Here is a 17,404-nt window from a genome sequence, read left to right on the forward strand (position 1 = left end):
AGAAGCCGGAATTCTCGCCCGCAGCAAGAATGAGACAGAAAGTTTGACAGACCAGCCAAAGTGTGGCACGGTGGCACAGTGGTTACCACTGCTGCCTCACAGCGCCAGGGAGGTAAGTTCAATTCCCGGCTTGGGTCACTGTCTGTGTGGAGTTTGCACATTCTCTGTGTCTGTGTGGATTTCCTCCTACAGTCCAAAAGATGTGCGGGCTAAGTGGATTGTCCATGATAAATTGCCCCTTATTGTCCCAGGATGCATAGGTTAGTGGGATTAGTAGGGTAAATATGTGGGCTACAGGGATATGGCCTAGGTGGGGTTGTGGTCAGTGCAGACTCGATGGGCCGAATGGCCTCCTTCTGCACTGTAGGGATTCTGTGATTTCTATGACATTCCACTGACAGGAATTTCTGGCCTCACAGTTGGTGGGAGAAGAATATCCCAGACAGACCTTTTCCAGGGAAGGATATAGAAGGAGATCAGGTTAGGCTGTGGAAGAGTAGATGGTTAAAAGCTTGGTCAAAGAGGTAGAGTTTAAGAAATATTGTGAAGAAAGAAAGAGGTGGAGAGACCTAGGGAGGGAACCCCAGAGCTTAGGGTCTTGGCAATTGAATACACAGCCGCCAATGGTGGAATAATTATAATTGGGGATGCTCAAGAGACCAGAATTAGAGGAGCAGAGATATCGCCGAAGATTGTGAATCTGAAGAAGTTTGCAGAGATGGAGAGGAAGGAGGCCATTTGAGATCAAGGAAGAGAATTTTAAAATGAATGTGTTGGTTGACCAGGAGCCAATGTAGGGGGGCGATAGGGGAATCGGACTTGGTGTGAGGTCACACATGGGCAGGGGAGTTTTGGATGACCTTAAGTGAATGAGGCAGATCAAACAGGAGTGAATTGCAATAGTCAAATCTGGAGGTAACAAAGGCATGAATGAGGATTTTCGCAACAGATAAATTGAGGTATGGGTGAAGTCGGGCATCGATATAAGTGATCTTATTGATGGCATGGAAGTCTGGTCAGAAGCTGATTCCAGGGTCAAATATCTCAGCAAGGTTGAGAACAGCCTGGTTTAGTTTTAGAAAATTGCCTGGAGCAGAGTTGGGAATGGAGTTGAGGTGGGGACTGAGAACAATGTCTTCAGTTTTCTCAATGCAGAATTGGAGGAAATGTTTGCTCATCCAATAGTGGATGTCAGGTAAGCAGATTGTTCTTTTAGAAATAGTGGACTGGTCAAGAGGTAGAGCTGATTGCTGTCAATGTGCATATGAAAACTAATACAGCTATTCAAGAAAGGAGGGAGAGAGCTGAAAGGGAACTTCAGGCCAGTTAGACTGATATCAGTCATCAGAAAAATGCTGAAATTTGTGATTCAGGGAGTGGTAACAGGGCCCTTAGGAAATTAAAATAAAATTAGACAGAGTCAACATGGTTTAATGGATCATTTTGAACTTGGAAGGTAGATAAAGGGGAACCAATGGATGTAGTATACTTGGATTTTCAAAATACATTTGATAAGGCGCCATACAAAAGGTTGATGCACAACAAATGGACACATGGGATTGGGGAAGTAACATGAATAGATGATCGAGGAAATGATTTCAGGCAGTGGTGCCGTTGACTGATAGAGAAAATGTTAAGTGGGTTGCCACTCTTCTGTCAATATGTGACATATTAGATTGGTTGGGGAGAAACTCAGCTTTCTGAGACAGGACCATGGAGAGGAGAGGGAAGTGTGGCTGAGGAAGAAGAGTTAACCTCAGAGTCTGGCCGACCAAAAATGGAGAAGATCAGCTAGAGAGACAGGATAGGAGCTCAAGTCCAGAAAGTGAAAGGAAAATAAAGGGTAGGCCATAACATGGAGCAGTCCATGGACAAAAATGTTGCGGAATAAACAGTTTGAGTAAAAACAAGCAGAACTCCAAAGAAATATTTATTAAAAAGAAAAATATGTTATATTTTCAACTTGATTTTCGAGCATTAAACTGACGTTGCAAATTTGCAGAAACTGTCCAAAAATATAAATGTAGCAGTTTTTATCGTGGGAAAATGATTTTCACTCTCAATTTATATCCAGGAAGAATATTAAAAACCTACTTCACTGTTAAATGGGGAGAAGGCCTGAGAGGTGAAACAGCATCACATACTGGCAGGAGGCATGCAATTAAACTGTGATAGGCAGATATTGTTGACATAGGAATGTTCCATTATATGGAACTTGGTATAGATTTTATCAGTTTTAAAGTTTATTTATTAGTGTCACAAGTAGACTTACATTAACACTGCCATGAAGTTATTGTGAAAATCCCCTAGTCGCCACACTCCGGTGCCTGTTCGGGTACACTGAGGGAGAATTTAGCATGGCCAACGTGTCTAACCAGCATGTCTCTTGGACTGTGGGAGGAAACCAGAGCACCCGGAGAAAACCCATGCAGACACGGGGAGAATGTGCAGACTCCACACAGACAGTGACACGAGGCCGGAATTGAACCCAGGCCCTTGGCGCTGTGAGGTAGCAGTGCTAACCACTACCACCGAGCCATCCTTACCCAGTCTGGCCTACGTGTGACTCCAGACCCACAACAATGTGGTTGACTCTTAATTGCTCTCAAGGATGAGCAATAAATGCTGGCCCAGCCAGCGGCGCCCACATCCCATGTTACAAACATTTGCACAAAACGTGTATGGAACTTCATAACATAGAGAGTAATTTGATGTAGAGAAAGAACGCTTGGCTTGCACAATATTCCTAGGGAGATATTCAGTGATTGTTAAATTGAAATCTTTCTCAATTCTGTGCTTTAGATAAAAATGATTAAACAAATATGTTTACATATGAAACTAACTAATAAAATATTTCATTCAGTGACACAAAATTTTGTACAGTAGCAAAATGTTGTTCAACACTAAACAAAGTTCAAATATAAAATAAATAACTGGACATGAGCAATAATTGCTGTGAATATTACACAATATATTATCAGGATCATTATCATTTTAGCTGCGAATTAAGGTTCTGATTTTGGAATAATTGGCGGTTTATCTTCATGTTGAAATCAGCTAGTTACATACAGTTATACAAAAAAAAATCTTATTTCTGCATCTCGTTGAAGGGAATCTTTTGGATTTGCTCAGGAATGGCTCTCATAGGGTAGAGGTTGTGGAAAGTTGCTGTGGTCTAGTCCCTGTGAGCACACACTGCCTACTGGGACAAAGTGAACATTGATTTGCATTTTGACAGCTAACTCTTCCTCAATTTCTTTCCAGCTTCACTCAGTTCCGAATAATCCTTGGTGACTTCAACTTTGATGAAATAGATAATGCCAACAGAATCCTGGGTCCAATTTACTTCGTCACCTACGTTTTCTTTGTCTTCTTCGTTCTGCTTGTAAGTTCCACCTTGTATTGAACTTGCTGGAAATGAACTGCAGGTCCTGAGAGATAAACATTGTAAATTTCCGATGACTGTCAAAAATGGCACAAGTCTTTATGAGAGAGGAATCACAGAAAATGGCTGAATTTCTAAAATGTGTAAAAGAGCGAGATGAGTGACATTTGGATAATAAAAATCATTCTCTTCAGATATTCCAGTTGAAATAAAGAAAGACAAAGTCCAATGTCTAATGAGAGACATTCTAGGATCCCAGAAGAGAGACAGGAAACCAGAGGCTTTAGAAATCAATGCCTCTGTGTTAAAATGGAAAGAGACAATTCACACCTTGACTGAAATGCGGGTGACGAGGGCACCTCCCCCTCCTCCCACCCCCTCCGACAAACTCCTCTATCTGGAGGGAGGTTTGAGTGAGGGTTCAGTGGTGCTTACTTCACTAAGAAAAGCCTGCCAGGAAAAGGGCTTTAAAGACACCCAGGAAGACAGATCTTTGCATTTTTAAAAGTTTCCTTGTGGATCAAGAGGAGTAGGAATGTTCTTTCAAAGTCCACAAGGAATCCTTGGGATTAACATCCTTCCCTCCACTATGCTTCGCATTCCTCCCAGTTACAATCATCTCTGAAACCAACTGTCTGCTGGGGGCTGCTGCCTCTGATTCCCAAAAGCTGTCTCCAATTGAGACAGTTTTACCAGATCGCAGCTACTTAGAATAGGGAGTCAAGAGGCATAAGATAAATTTTAATGGGTCGGCCTTGACATAGAATCCTACAGTGCAGAAGGAGGCCATTTGGCCCATTGTGCGTGCACCGACAACGATTCCACCAAGGCCCTACCCCATAGCCCCATATATTTACCCAGCTAATCCTCCTGACACTCGTGGCCAATAAACCTAACTCTTTGGAGAGTGGGAATAAACCAGAGCACCCGATGGAAACCCACGCAGACACAGGAAGAATGTGCAAACTCCATCACTCTCTCTTTCTAGTTAAAATTCCTTTTAAAATTGAGGTAATTACAGGCCAGTTAAGATCTGCAGTCAGGAAAAGTTTCAAGTCCTTAATTAAGGATGAAATTGACAAATATCTAGTTAAAGAGAAAACAGAGAGAAGTAGAGAGCATAGATTTCCAAAGCACACTGGACAAAGGTCGGGATTGTGTGAGGAAATAACACACATGGTAATCGGAAACATGCAGTGAATATAATGCAATGGATGGACTTTCGGAAGGTATTTAATAAGGTACCACATATAGGTTACTGGACAATGAGAGGTAAAGATTTAGGAGGATGGGAGATAGAAAATGGAATTAAATGTTGATGAAGAGGGAGAAAGCAGACAGTGGGAGTGAGGAGGAGTTTTTCAGAGTGGTTGGAAGTGGGAATTGCTGTCCATTTCCATCTGGATCAAAACCCACTCACTCCAAATTAACAATGATTTGGTTTAGTAACGTCTTTCCATTGTAAATTCAACATTTTTCTCAAAATAAATCCATTATTTACAAGCAGAAATTTGAGATTTAGTTTGATTCAGTTGTCCTAACTAATTGTTCTTCTCTCTTTCAGAATATGTTCCTGGCTATTATAAATGATACATACTCCGAGGTGAAAGCAGATCTCTCTATTCAGAAAAATCAACTCCAGATCACAGACTTCATTAAACAGGTGCAGTTGTGCTGGATTCCCCGTTCCCCAGGAAACCTGGTCAACAGCAATATGAAATTCAACTCATGTAGAAATGGGAGCATGCATCCTCCTTAAAAGATTTCAGGCAATTATTTCTTTCCTGAGGGAAGATTTTTAAAATTCTTTATTCATTCATGTGATGTGGGCATTGCTGGCTGGGCTAGCATTCATTGTCCATCCCGAGTTGCCCTTGAGAAGGAGATGGTGTGCTGCCTTCTTGAAGCGCTGCTTTCCATGTGATATAGGTACACCTACAGTGCTGTTAGGGAGGGAGTTGCAGGATTTTGACGCAGCGACACTGAAGGAACGGCGATATATTTCCCAGTTAAGATGGTAAGTGACTTGGAGAGGAACCTCTTGGTGGTGTTCTCAGGTATTTAAGAACATAAGAAATAGGAGCAGGAGTAGGCCATCTAGCCCCTCGAGCCTGCCCCGCCATTCAATAAGATCATGGCTGATCTGAAGTGGATCAGTTCCACTTACCCACCTGATCCCCATAACCCCTAATTCCCTTACCGATCAGGAATCCATCTATCCGTGATTTAAACATATTCAACGAGGTAGCCTCCACCACTTCAGTGGGCAGAGAATTCCAGAGATTCACCACCCTCTGAGAGAAGAAGTTCTTCCCCATCTCTGTCCTAAACTGACCCCCCTTTATTTTGAGGCTGTGCCCTCTAGTTCTAGCTTCCTTTCTAAGTGGAAAGAATCTCTCCACCTCTACCCTATCCAGCCCCTTCATTATCTTATAGGTCTCTATAAGATCCCCCCTCAGCCTTCTAAATTCCAACGAGTACAAACCCAATCTGCTCAGTCTCTCCTCATAATCAACACCCCTCATCTCCGGTATCAACCTGGTGAACCTTCTCTGCACTCCCTCCAAGGCCAATATATCCTTCTGCAAATAAGGGGACCAATACTGCACACAGTATTCCAGCTGCGGCCTCACCAATGCCCTGTACAGATGCAGCAAGACATCTCTGCTTTTATATTCTATCCCCCTTGCGATATAGGCCAACATCCCATTTGCCTTCTTGATCACCTGTTGCACCTGCAGACTGGGTTTTTACGTCTCATGCACAAGGACCCCCAGGTCCCTTTGCACAGTAGCATGTTGTAATTTTTTTCCATTTAGATAATAATCCAATGCTGCCCTTGTGGGTTGGAAGGCGCTGTCTAAGGAACCTTGGTGAGTTCCTGCAGTGCATCTTGTAGATGGTACATATGCTGCCACTGTGTGTCGGTGGTGGAGGGAGTGGATGTTTGTGGAAGTGGTGCCAATAAAATAGGCTTCTTTGTCAAGGGTGATGTCAAGCTTCTTGAGTGTTATCAGAGCTGTACTCATCCGAACAAGTGGAGAGTATTCCATCACACTTCTGACTTGTGTTTTGTAGATGGTGGACAGGCACTGGGAAGTCAGGAGGTGAGTTACTTGCTGCAGGATTCCCAGCCTCTGGCCTGCTCTTGTAGACATGATGTGGAGATGCCGGCATTGGACTGGGGTGAACACAGTAAGAGTTTTTAACAACACCAGGTTAAAGTCCAACAGGTTTATTTGGCAGCAAATACCATCAGTGGACATTAAAGTGGACTTTAACCTGGTGTTGTTAAAACTCTTACTCTGCTCTTGTAGACACAATATTTATATGGTTAGTCCAGTTCAGTTTCTGGTCAATGGTAACTCTCAGGGTAATGATGGTGGGGGTTCAGTAATGGTAATGCCATTGAATGTCAAGGGATGGTGGTTAGATTCTCTCTTGCTGGAGATGGTCATTGGTGCCACACAAGTGCCAGGCAATGTTACTGCCACTTATCAGCCCAAGCCAGGATATTGCTGCATTTGGGCATGGACTGCTTGGTCACCCATCTCCAATAAAACTCTATTTGGGCAGTTGGGGTGGGTTTGATATTTGGAAATGTTTTACTTCCTGTTTACCCCAAACCCAATCACTTGTGGTGTTAATATGACACCCTACATTTCCCTCATCAATGGTTCTTTCCAGTTCATGAGAAACTCTTTGCAAATCATTGTGATCAATTCTAGTGACACTCCTGTAGTTCCTGTTGTGTAGAAATTAATTCGATTATTAAAATAAATCTCTTGGTGTTGTTGAAAATTGGTGCATGAATGAAGCAGCAGCCTCCAGTATGGGGGAACAGTCAGAATGTCAGTGGACAAGTAAAGTAGGGGCCCAGGCCCATGCACCATGAGTTCAAAACCCAGCACAGCAACAGGGAAATTTAAATTCAGTCAATTAATAAAGGTCATGAAACTACTTTTGATAAGAATCCATCTGGTTCATTAATGCTCCTTCAGGGAAGTAAATCTATCACCGTACTAAATGGGATAGATTTCAAACAGATCTAGCAACTCAAGACTGGGCATGAGGCACTGTGGCCCATCAGCAGCAGTAGCATTGTACTCAACCACGATCATGGCCTGACATATCCCCCACTTACCATTACCACCAAGCCAGGGAATCAACTCTGGTTCAATGGAGAGTGCGGGAGGGCCAGGAGCAGCACCAGGCACACCTAAAAATGAGGTGTCAACCTGGTGAAGCTACACGTACATGCCAAACAGTAAGCGATAGACAGAGCTAAGCGATCCCACCACCAACAGATCAGATCTAAGCTCTGCAGACCTTCCACATCCAGCCTTGAATGGTAGTGGACAATTAAACAACTCACTGGAGGAGGAGGCTCCACAAATATCCCCACCCTCAATGATGGAGGAGCCCAGCACATCAGTGCGAAAGATAAGGCTGAAGCATTCACAGCAATCTTCAGCCAGAAGTGCCGAGTGGATGATTCATCTCGGCCTCCTCCGGTGGTCCCCAGCATCTCGGATTCCTGTCAATTAAATTTATGCCACGTGATATCACAAAACGATTGGAGGCACTGGATACTGCAAAGGCAATGGGCCCTGAGAACATTCCGGCAATAGTACTGAAGACTTGTGCTCCAGAACCAGCCTTGCCTGTAGCTAGGAAAGTGATTGTGATTGTTGGAGATGAATCATCTCAGCTCCAGGACATCTCTGCAGGAGTCCCTCAGGATGGTGTCCTAGGCCCAACCATCTTCAGCTGCTTCATCAATGACCTTCCTTCCGTCATAGGATCAGAAGTGGGGATGTTTACTAATGATTGCATGGTATTCAGAACTATCTGCAACCCCTCGGATACTGGGCAGTCTGTGCCTGCATACAGCAAGGCTTGGACTGATAAGTGGCAAGTAATATTCATGCCACACAAGTGCCAGAGAATGACCATCACCAACAAGAGATAATCTAACCATCGTCCCTTGACATTCAGTGGCATTACCATCATGGAATTTCCTAATATCATTGACCAGAAACTGAATTTGGACTCACCACATAAACATAGTGGTTCCAAGAGCAGTTCAGAGGCTGTGAATCCTGCAGTGAGTAACTTGGCTCCTGACTCCCCAAAGTCTGTCCATCATCTACAAGGTATAAGTCGGGGTGGATGAAATACTCCCCACTTGCCTGGATGGGTGCAGCTCCAACAACACTCGAAGCTAAACACCATCCAGGACAAAGCAGCCCGCTTGATTGGCACCCCATTTAACCTCCTGAAACATTCACTGCTTTCACCACTGACACACAGTGGCAGCCTTGTGTACCATCTACACTGTAGCAACTCAACACAGCTCCTTAGCGAGCACCTTCCAAACACATGACCACTGCCATCTAAGACAAGAGCAGCAGATGCCTGGGAATGCCACCACCTGGAGGTTCCCCTCCATCCTGCCTTGAAACAAATAAAACAAAGAACACAGCCTCCACATGTAGATTCCTGTGTAAATCCAATGTGCGAGTAAGGATCACTGGTCCTCTCTTTCCCAGCTGAGGGAGAGCAGAGTTTATAGGTAGGGCTACAACATCCAACCTCGAGTCTCCACTGGGCTCTTTTTGCCAGGTTACTACAGTTGCAAACTATTGGTAGCAAACTATTTGCTGTATAATTCTGACTAAAATCTGTCTTTTGTCCAGCATCCCTTCAAATAAATCCGAATTCTGGGTTGGTTTATATTTGTGCTTCTGTGAATGTTACTTTTGTAAAGCACAAACTATTCCTGTATCTGAGAGTAGGCCCACGATTTCCAATTGAAAACTCATCTGATCTCATTGATAAAATTAGCTGCAAATGATCAGCCACAGCGATATGGAAAAATAATATTCTGTAATGATATTCTTTACAGGAGCTTACGAGCATTTATGATTCATTATCACAAGTGCATAGAAATTATTTTTTGTAGTATTAACCTTCAAACGTTAATATATAACAATTCTCTGTCCTTTAATATCTTTAGCTAATAGTGTGTAAAAAAAAAAGGACAGAGAAATTAGATGGATTGGCCATGCTGAATTGCCCCTCAGTGACAGGGGGGTTAGCAGGGTAGATACCTGGGGTTATGGGGATAGGCTGGGATTGTTGTTGGTGCAGGCTCAATGGTCGAATGGCCTCCTTTGCACTGTAGGGATTCTATGATTAAGAGATTGCCCAAGTTATACATTAATGTTAACATTGAGTTCTCGGTGTAAGTGTCTCCATCACCATTCTCACAGGGTTATAACAAAGCTCTGACAAAAATGAAGCTGAAAAAGGAACGGATTTCTGATGTGCAGAAAACGCTTCAGAATGGATCCAAAAAGCTGGATTTTGAGGACTTCAGGAGCAACCTTAAGGAGTATGTATTTCTTTGTGATAAAGCTTTAACTTAGGGTGGCTACAAAATCAATAACAAGTGTCTACGTTTCCTGGAAATGGTTCACTTTTCCATCTTCTCATTGGCCGGCAAGAGACTGACTCATTCATCATGGGCCCACAGCCACTTCTCATCCAATCAGAGCGAGGCAGACTGACATCGTCAGAGCTTCATTTCTGCATTGACCTCAGCACCCCTCTACACAACTATCAGCCAGAGTTAGCCTCAGCACCCCTCTACACAACTATCAGCCAGAGTTAGCCTCAGCACCCCCTCTACACAACTATCAGCCAGAGTTAGCCTCAGCACCCCCTCTACACAACTATCAGCCAGAGTTAGCCTCAGCATCCCCTCATTGTCAGAACTCCAACCACAATTTCACATAGAATCCTACAGTGCAGAAGGAGGCCATTCGGCCCAGCAAGTCTGCACCAATCACAATCCCACCCTGGCCCTATCCCTATAACCCCATGCATTTACCCTAGCTAGTCCCCTTGACACTAAGGGTCAATTTAGCATGGCCAATCCACCTAAACCGCACATCTTGAGTGTAGGAGGAAACTGGAGCATCCAGAGAAAATCCACACAGACATGGGGAGACCATGCAAACTCCACACAGACAGTGACCCAAGCTGGGAATTGAACCCGGATCCCTGGTGCTGTCAGGCAGCAGCACTAACCACTGTGCCACCGTGCCGTCTAAGAATTTAAAGAAATAAAAATATCTATTTTGGGTCTGCTGATTCGTTCCAGGTGTAATGTTGTTACACCAGAGTAGACCAATCCGACAGAGATTCTGAATACTCCCTCATCATTCTCAAAATTCTAAAATTAAATAATTCATGAAAAGCATGGCAGTCACTGTCACTGATACGAAGCAGTAATCACTCCTGAAGCCCTGAGGTAAAGTTTCATCTTCACCTCTTATTGCAGCACGGTTGGGACATGGACATGTGAGGTCGTACCTTCAGTATCTGATAGTCCTTCCTGTTCCTGGAGCGGGGATGTTCATTGTACAAATTTACCTCAATGTATAAAATAATGTCGCTGGAAATAATAGACGTGAGATCCCTTTATTTAGGATTGTTTGGGAGGAAATAACTGATAAATTTTGAGCTCTTTAATATAATTATGTAGTGAGGTTTAAGAATTAATAATTTAGAAGGAAATAGAAAATGATTACCGATTGCTTTATTACAGAGAACCAGTTTTTCCTTTTATTGTAAAAGTTAGCACCAAACACGTCTGAATAGCAATTGACTTAGAACATAGAACAGTACAGCACAGAACAGGCCCTTCGGCCCACGATGTTGTGCCGAACTTTATCTGAAACCAAGATCAAGCTATCCCACTCCCTATCATCCTGGTGTGCTCCATGTGCCTATCCAATAACCGCTTAAATGTTCCTAAAGTGTCTGACTCCACTATCACTGCAGGCAGTCCATTCCACACCCCAACCACTCTCTGCGTAAAGAACCTACCTCTGATATCCTTCCTGTATCTCCCACCATGAACCCTATAGTTATGCCCCCTTGTAATAGCTCCATCCACCCGAGGAAATAGTCTTTGAACGTTCACTCTATCTATCCCCTTCATCATTTTATAAACCTCTATTAAGAGGTTTATAAAATCAAAACCTACCAAAATGAATCACCTCACATTTATCAGGGTTAAACTCCATTTGCCATTTTTCAGCCCAGCTTTGCATCCTATCTATGTCTCTTTGCAGCCTACAACCTCCAAAGATGTGCGGGTTAGGTTGATTGACCAGGTTAAAAATTGCCCCTTAGAGTCCTGGGATGCGTAGGTTAGAGGGATTAGTGGGTAAATATGTGGGGATAGGGCCTGGGTGGGATTGTGGTCGGTGCAGACTCGATGGGCCGAATGGCCTCCTTCTGCACTGTAGGGTTTCTATGATTTCTATGATTTCTAAGTCTCCCCTCAGCCTCCTCCGCTCCAGAGAGAACAGCCCTAGCTCCCTCAACCTTTCCTCATAAGACCTACCCTCCAAACCAGGCAGCATCCTGGTAAATCTCCTCTGCACTCTTTCCAGCGCTTCCACATCCTTCTTATAGTGAGGTGACCAGAACTGCATACAATATTCCAAATGTGGTCTCACCAAGGTCCTGTATAGTTGCCGCATAACCCCACGGCTCTTAAACTCCAACCCCCTGTTAATAAAAGCTAACACACTATAGGCCTCCTTCACAGCTCTATCCACTTGAGTGGCAACCTTTAGAGATCTGTGGATATGGACCCCAAGATCTCTCTGTTCCTCCACAGTCTTCAGAACCCTACCTTTGACCCTGTAATCCACACTTAAATTAGACCTACCAAAATGAATCACCTCACATTTATCAGGGTTAAACTCCATTTGCCATTTTTCAGCCCAGCTTTGCATCCTATCTATGTCTCTTTGCAGCCTACAACAGCCCTCCACCTCATCCACTACTCCACCAATCTTGGTGTCATCAGCAAATTTACTGATCCACCCTTCAGCCCCCTTCTCTAAGTCATTAATAAAAATCACAAAGAGCAGAGGACCAAGCACTGATCCCTGTGGCACTCCGCTAGCAACCTGCCTCCAGTCCGAACATTTTCCATCCACCACCACCCTCTGTCTTCTGTTAGATAGCCAGTTACCTATCCAATCGGCCAACTTTCCCTCTATCCCACACCTCCTCACTTTCATCATAAGCCGACTATGGGGGACCTTATCAAACGCCTTACTAAAATCCATGTATATGACATCAACACACTTAGTTACCTCCTCAAAAAATTCAATCAAATTTGTGAGGCACGACTTGCCCTTCACGAATCCGTGCTGACTATCATAGAAATCATAGAATGATTATCCCAGATATGACTATCCCAGATTAATCCGCATCTTTCTAAATGGTCGTAAATCCCATCCCTAAGGGCCTTTTCCATCAATTTACCAACCACCGAAGTAAGACTAACCGGTCTATAATTACCAGAGTCATTTCTATTCCCTTTCTTAAACAGAGGAACAACATTCGCCACTCTCCAGTCCTCTGGCACCATCCCCGTGGACAGTGAGGACCCAAAGATCAAAGCCAAAGGCTCTGCAATCTCATCCCTTGCCTCCCAAAGAATCCTAGGATACATTTAATCAAGCCCAAGGGACTTATCGACCTTCAGTTTATTCAAAACTGCCAGTACATCCTCCCTTCGAACATCTATTTCCTCCAGCCTATTAGCCTGTAACACCTTCTCTTCCTCAAAAACATGGCCCCTCTCCTTGGTGAACACTGAAGAAAAGTATTCATTCATCACCTCGCCCATCTCTACTGACTCCATACACAAGTTCCCACTACTGTCCTTGACCAGCCCTAACCTCACCCTGGTCATTCTTTTATTCCTCACATAAGAGTAAAAAGCCTTGGGGTTTTCCTTGATCCGACCCGCCAAGGACTTCTCATGTCCCTTCCTAGCTCTCCTAAGCCCCTTTTTCAGCTCATTTCTTGCTAACTTGTAACCCTCAGTCGAGCCATCTGAACCTTGTTTCCTCATCCCTACATAAGCTTCCCTCTTCCTTTTCACAAGACATTCCACCTCTTTCGTGAACCATGGTTCCCTCACTCGGCCATTTCCTCCCTGCCTGACAGGGACATACCTATCAAGGACACCCAGTATTTGTTCCTTGAAAAAGTTCCACTTTTCATTAGTGCCTTTCCCTGACAGTTTCTGTTCCCATCTTATGCCCCCTAATTCTTACCTAATCGCATCATAATTACCTCTCCCCCAATTGTAAACCTTGCCCTGCCGTACGGCCCTATCCCTCTCCATTGCAATAACAAAAGACACCGAATTGTGGTCACTATCTCCAAAGTGCTCTCCCACAACCAAATCTAACACTTGGCCCAGTTCATTTCCCAGTACCAAATCCAATGTGGCCTCACCTCTTGTCGGCCTATCCACATATTGTGTCAGGAAACCCTCCTGCACACACTGCACAAAAACTGCCCCATCCGAACTATTTGACCTACAAAGGTTCCAATCAATATTTGGAAAGTTAAAGTCCCCCATGACAACTACCCTGTGACCCCCACACATATCCATAATCTGCTTAGCAATTTCTTCCTCCACATCTCTATTACTATTTGGGGGCCTATAGTAAACTCCTAACAATGTGACCGCTCCTTTCCTATTTCTAACTTCAGCCCATATTACCTCAGTGTACAGATCCCCCTCGAAGTGCCTTTCCGCAGCCATTAAACTATCCTTGATTAACAATGCTACTCCTCCACCTCTTTTACCAGCTTCCCTACACTTACTGAAACATCTATACCCCGGAACGTCCAACAACCATTCCTGTCCTTGTTCTACCCACGTCTCCGTAATGGCCACAACATCGTAGTCCCAAGTACCAATCCACGCCCCAAGTTCATCTACCTTTTTCCGGATGCTCCTTGCATTGAAGTAGACACACTTCAACCCACCTTCCTGTCTACCGGTACCCACCCTTGACCTTGATACCTTCCCCAGTACCTCACCACCCTCAACACTGACCTTCATACAACTTAAAATCAGCAGATCATCAGTTGCGCTTAGCACCTCACAAGAACTGCACAAGTGGACCTTTTTTAGTGATAACGAAGCTGTAGAATTGGATAGCAAAAACAACTCGCTTCGGACCAGATAACAATAGGAGCGGCAGTCGTACTGAGATATATTAGAACTCTGAAGTGGGTGCAAAGGTAAGTATGTGGCAGAACCCTTAGGAGTATTGATAGGCAAAGGGATCTGGGTGTACAGGTACACAGCTCACTGAAAGTGGCATTGCAGGTGGAGAAGGTAGTCAAGAAGGAATACGGCATGCTTGCCTTCATCGGCCAGGGTATTGAGTTTAAAAATTGGCAAGTCATGTTGCAGCTTTATAGAACCTTAGTTAGGTCGCACTTGGAATATTGTGTTCAATTCTGGTCGCCAAAAGGATGTGGAGGCTTTGGAGAGGGTACAGAAAAGATTTACCAGGATGTTGCCTGGTATGGAGGGCATTAGCTATGAGGAGAGGTTGGAGAAACTTGGTTTGTTCTCACTGGAGCGACGGTGGTTGAGGGGAGACCTGATAGAAGTCTACAAGATTAAGAGAGGCACGGACAGAGTGGATAGTCAGAAGCTTTTTCCCAGGGTGGAAGAGTCAATTACTAGGGGGCATAGGTTTAAGGTGCGAGGGGCAAGGTTTAAAGGAGATGTGCGAGGCAGATTTTTTACACAGAGTGGTGGGTGCCTGGAACACGTTGCCGGGGGAGGTAGTGGAAGCGGATATGGTAGTGACTTTTAAGGGGCGTCTTGACAAGTACATGAATAGGATGGGAACAGAGGGATATGGTCCCCGGAAAGGTAGGGGGTTTTAGTTAAGTCGGGCAGCATGGTCGGTGCAGGCTTGGAGGGCCGAAGGGCCTGTTCCTGTGCTGTAATTTTTGTTCTTTGTAACTAGTACAAGCTGTGCCTGTTTCGGTAAAACCTGTATGTATTGTTAGACTGAAATTTAAACAATGTCTGGACATGCTAGGTATGGTAGAAACATGTGCAGTTTTCTGTAAACACCAGAGTCTGCTTCAGAGGCCTTTATCTGAAGTAGTGCACTCCCTGCATATGCTTGAATAAAGCGATTGTGACCTGCTCTGAGTCTCCTGTGGTTAGTTTATGAAAAATCAGCGATATCGGGATCTTGGAATGTGACAGGACACCGCAAGAACATAAGATCTGTGCACCCGAGATTTCCTGATACGAACTCTCCGCTGACAGTAACCAATCAGGGATCTGCCTTTCTGATTTTCCGGCTCTGAGTTATTTAAAGTTTGGTGAGAAAGGACCAATTGTTTTTCAGCTTGGGTCATTCTGACCAAGAGATCAAAGAAACCTTCTCAAGATTTGACTCTGATGACAATAAGATTTTGGATGAGGATGAGCAGATGAGAATGCGGAATGAATTAGAAGAAAAGAAGGTAAGGAATTTAACCATAAGGAATGAGAAATGACCTTGGATCTATTCAATGCTTGCCATAACCAGTTACGGATTGTTTGTATCAACCAGGTGTAGAGACTGAATTCTGAAAAATGCATTCCTTATTTACATATTTATAGGAAAAGTAGAAGAAAGTGTTAGTAACCAAGACTTTGTCAATAGTTTAAAACTTGAAGTATACTGCCTCCCTTAACAGTGACATCATGGAACCTACAGTGCAGTCCCAGTACTGAAGTGCTGCGCTGCTGCTCCTGGGCACTGGACACATTTGTACAGAACTGTCAAATGACATCAGCCCATTTAAATAATCTTTTGGGAGCCTTTGGACACAATATGCCGCATTGTTCACCCTTGTGCAGCACTGGGCGGCACGGTAGCACAGTGGTTAGCACTGCTGCTTCACAGCTCCAGGGACCTGGGTTCGATTCCCGGCTCGGGTCACTGTCTGTGTGGAGATTGCACATTCTCCTCGTGTCTGCGTGGGTTTCCTCCGGGTGCTCCGGTTTCCTCCCACAGTCCAAAGATGTGTGGGTTAGGTTGATTGGCCATGCTAAATTGTCCCTTAGTGTCCCGGGATGCGTAGGTTAGAGGGAATAGTGGGTAAATATGTAGGGATATGGGGGTGGGGCCTGGGTGGGATTGTGGTCGGTGCAGACTCGATGAGCCGAATGGCCTCTTTCTGTACTGTAGGGTTTCTAAGTTTCTTAAAGGGGAAATTGCAGCATTTTAAAGAAGTAAAAAAAAAGATGAAGAGGCAGAAATGCAACATTATAGGATTACTCTGAGAAGGTTGAATCTGCTGAAGCAGAGGATACCCTCCACTGAAGGATATCAGAGCCAGTTGTTTCTGGAACACTGAACAAATTACTTAGAAACATAGGATTAACTGTCTCTGATGTGGGTATTATGAAAAGGGGTTTGTTTTTATAAGGGATTAAGTGTTCACTGGGATATGAATGTATTGATTGGGTTTTCATGAAAGGGGATTTTTTTGTTCATAGTGAATTCTGTAATAGATATTTAGAAGTGGATACTGGGTGAGATTGAAGTAGGGAGGAACAAAGAACAGTACAGCACAGGAGCAGGCCCTTCGGCCCACCAAGCCTGCGCCGATCACATTCTATCTAGACCATCCCACTATTTCCCTCCTGTTCATGTGTCTATCCAGATAAATCTAAAGGTCACTAATGTATCTGCCTCAACCACCAAATTGTTTATATAAATGACAAATAACAGTGGACCCAGCACTGATCCCTGAGGCACACCGCTGGTCACAGGCTTCCAGTCTGAAAAACAATCCTCTACAACCACCCTCTGTCTTCTACCGACCGGCAAGCCTGTTTTGTATCCGATTGGCTGGTTCTCCCTGGATCTCATGAGATTGAACCTTACTGACCAGTCTACCATGCGGTACCTTGTCAAAGGCCTTACTAAAGTCCATGTAGACAACGTCGACTGCACTGCCCTCATCTATTTTCTTGGTCACCCCTTCAAAAAACTCTCTCAAATTTGTAAGATACAATTTCCCACGCACAAAACAATGCTGACTGTCCCTAATCAGTCCTTGCCTTTCCAAATGCATGTAGATTCTGTCTCTCAGAATACCTTC

At 44.2% G+C, this 17,404-nt stretch overlaps 1 protein-coding gene across 1 annotated transcript in view; it reads left to right on the forward strand.

The window, feature by feature from the left end:
- The window catches only part of pkd2l1 (polycystic kidney disease 2-like 1), a 93,514-nt gene that overhangs the window by 50,174 nt on the left and 25,936 nt on the right, over positions 1-17,404 (forward strand). Inside the window, exons 9-12 of the mRNA XM_078224310.1 lie at positions 3,265-3,385; positions 4,950-5,048; positions 9,661-9,782; positions 15,658-15,775. Coding sequence (XP_078080436.1) covers positions 3,265-3,385; positions 4,950-5,048; positions 9,661-9,782; positions 15,658-15,775 — 460 coding nt within the window. The remainder of the gene's footprint in view (positions 1-3,264; positions 3,386-4,949; positions 5,049-9,660; positions 9,783-15,657; positions 15,776-17,404) is intronic.

Source organism: Mustelus asterias, chromosome 11 (assembly GCF_964213995.1).
Source record: "Mustelus asterias chromosome 11, sMusAst1.hap1.1, whole genome shotgun sequence".
In the NCBI taxonomy this organism is placed as follows: domain Eukaryota; kingdom Metazoa; phylum Chordata; class Chondrichthyes; order Carcharhiniformes; family Triakidae; genus Mustelus; species Mustelus asterias.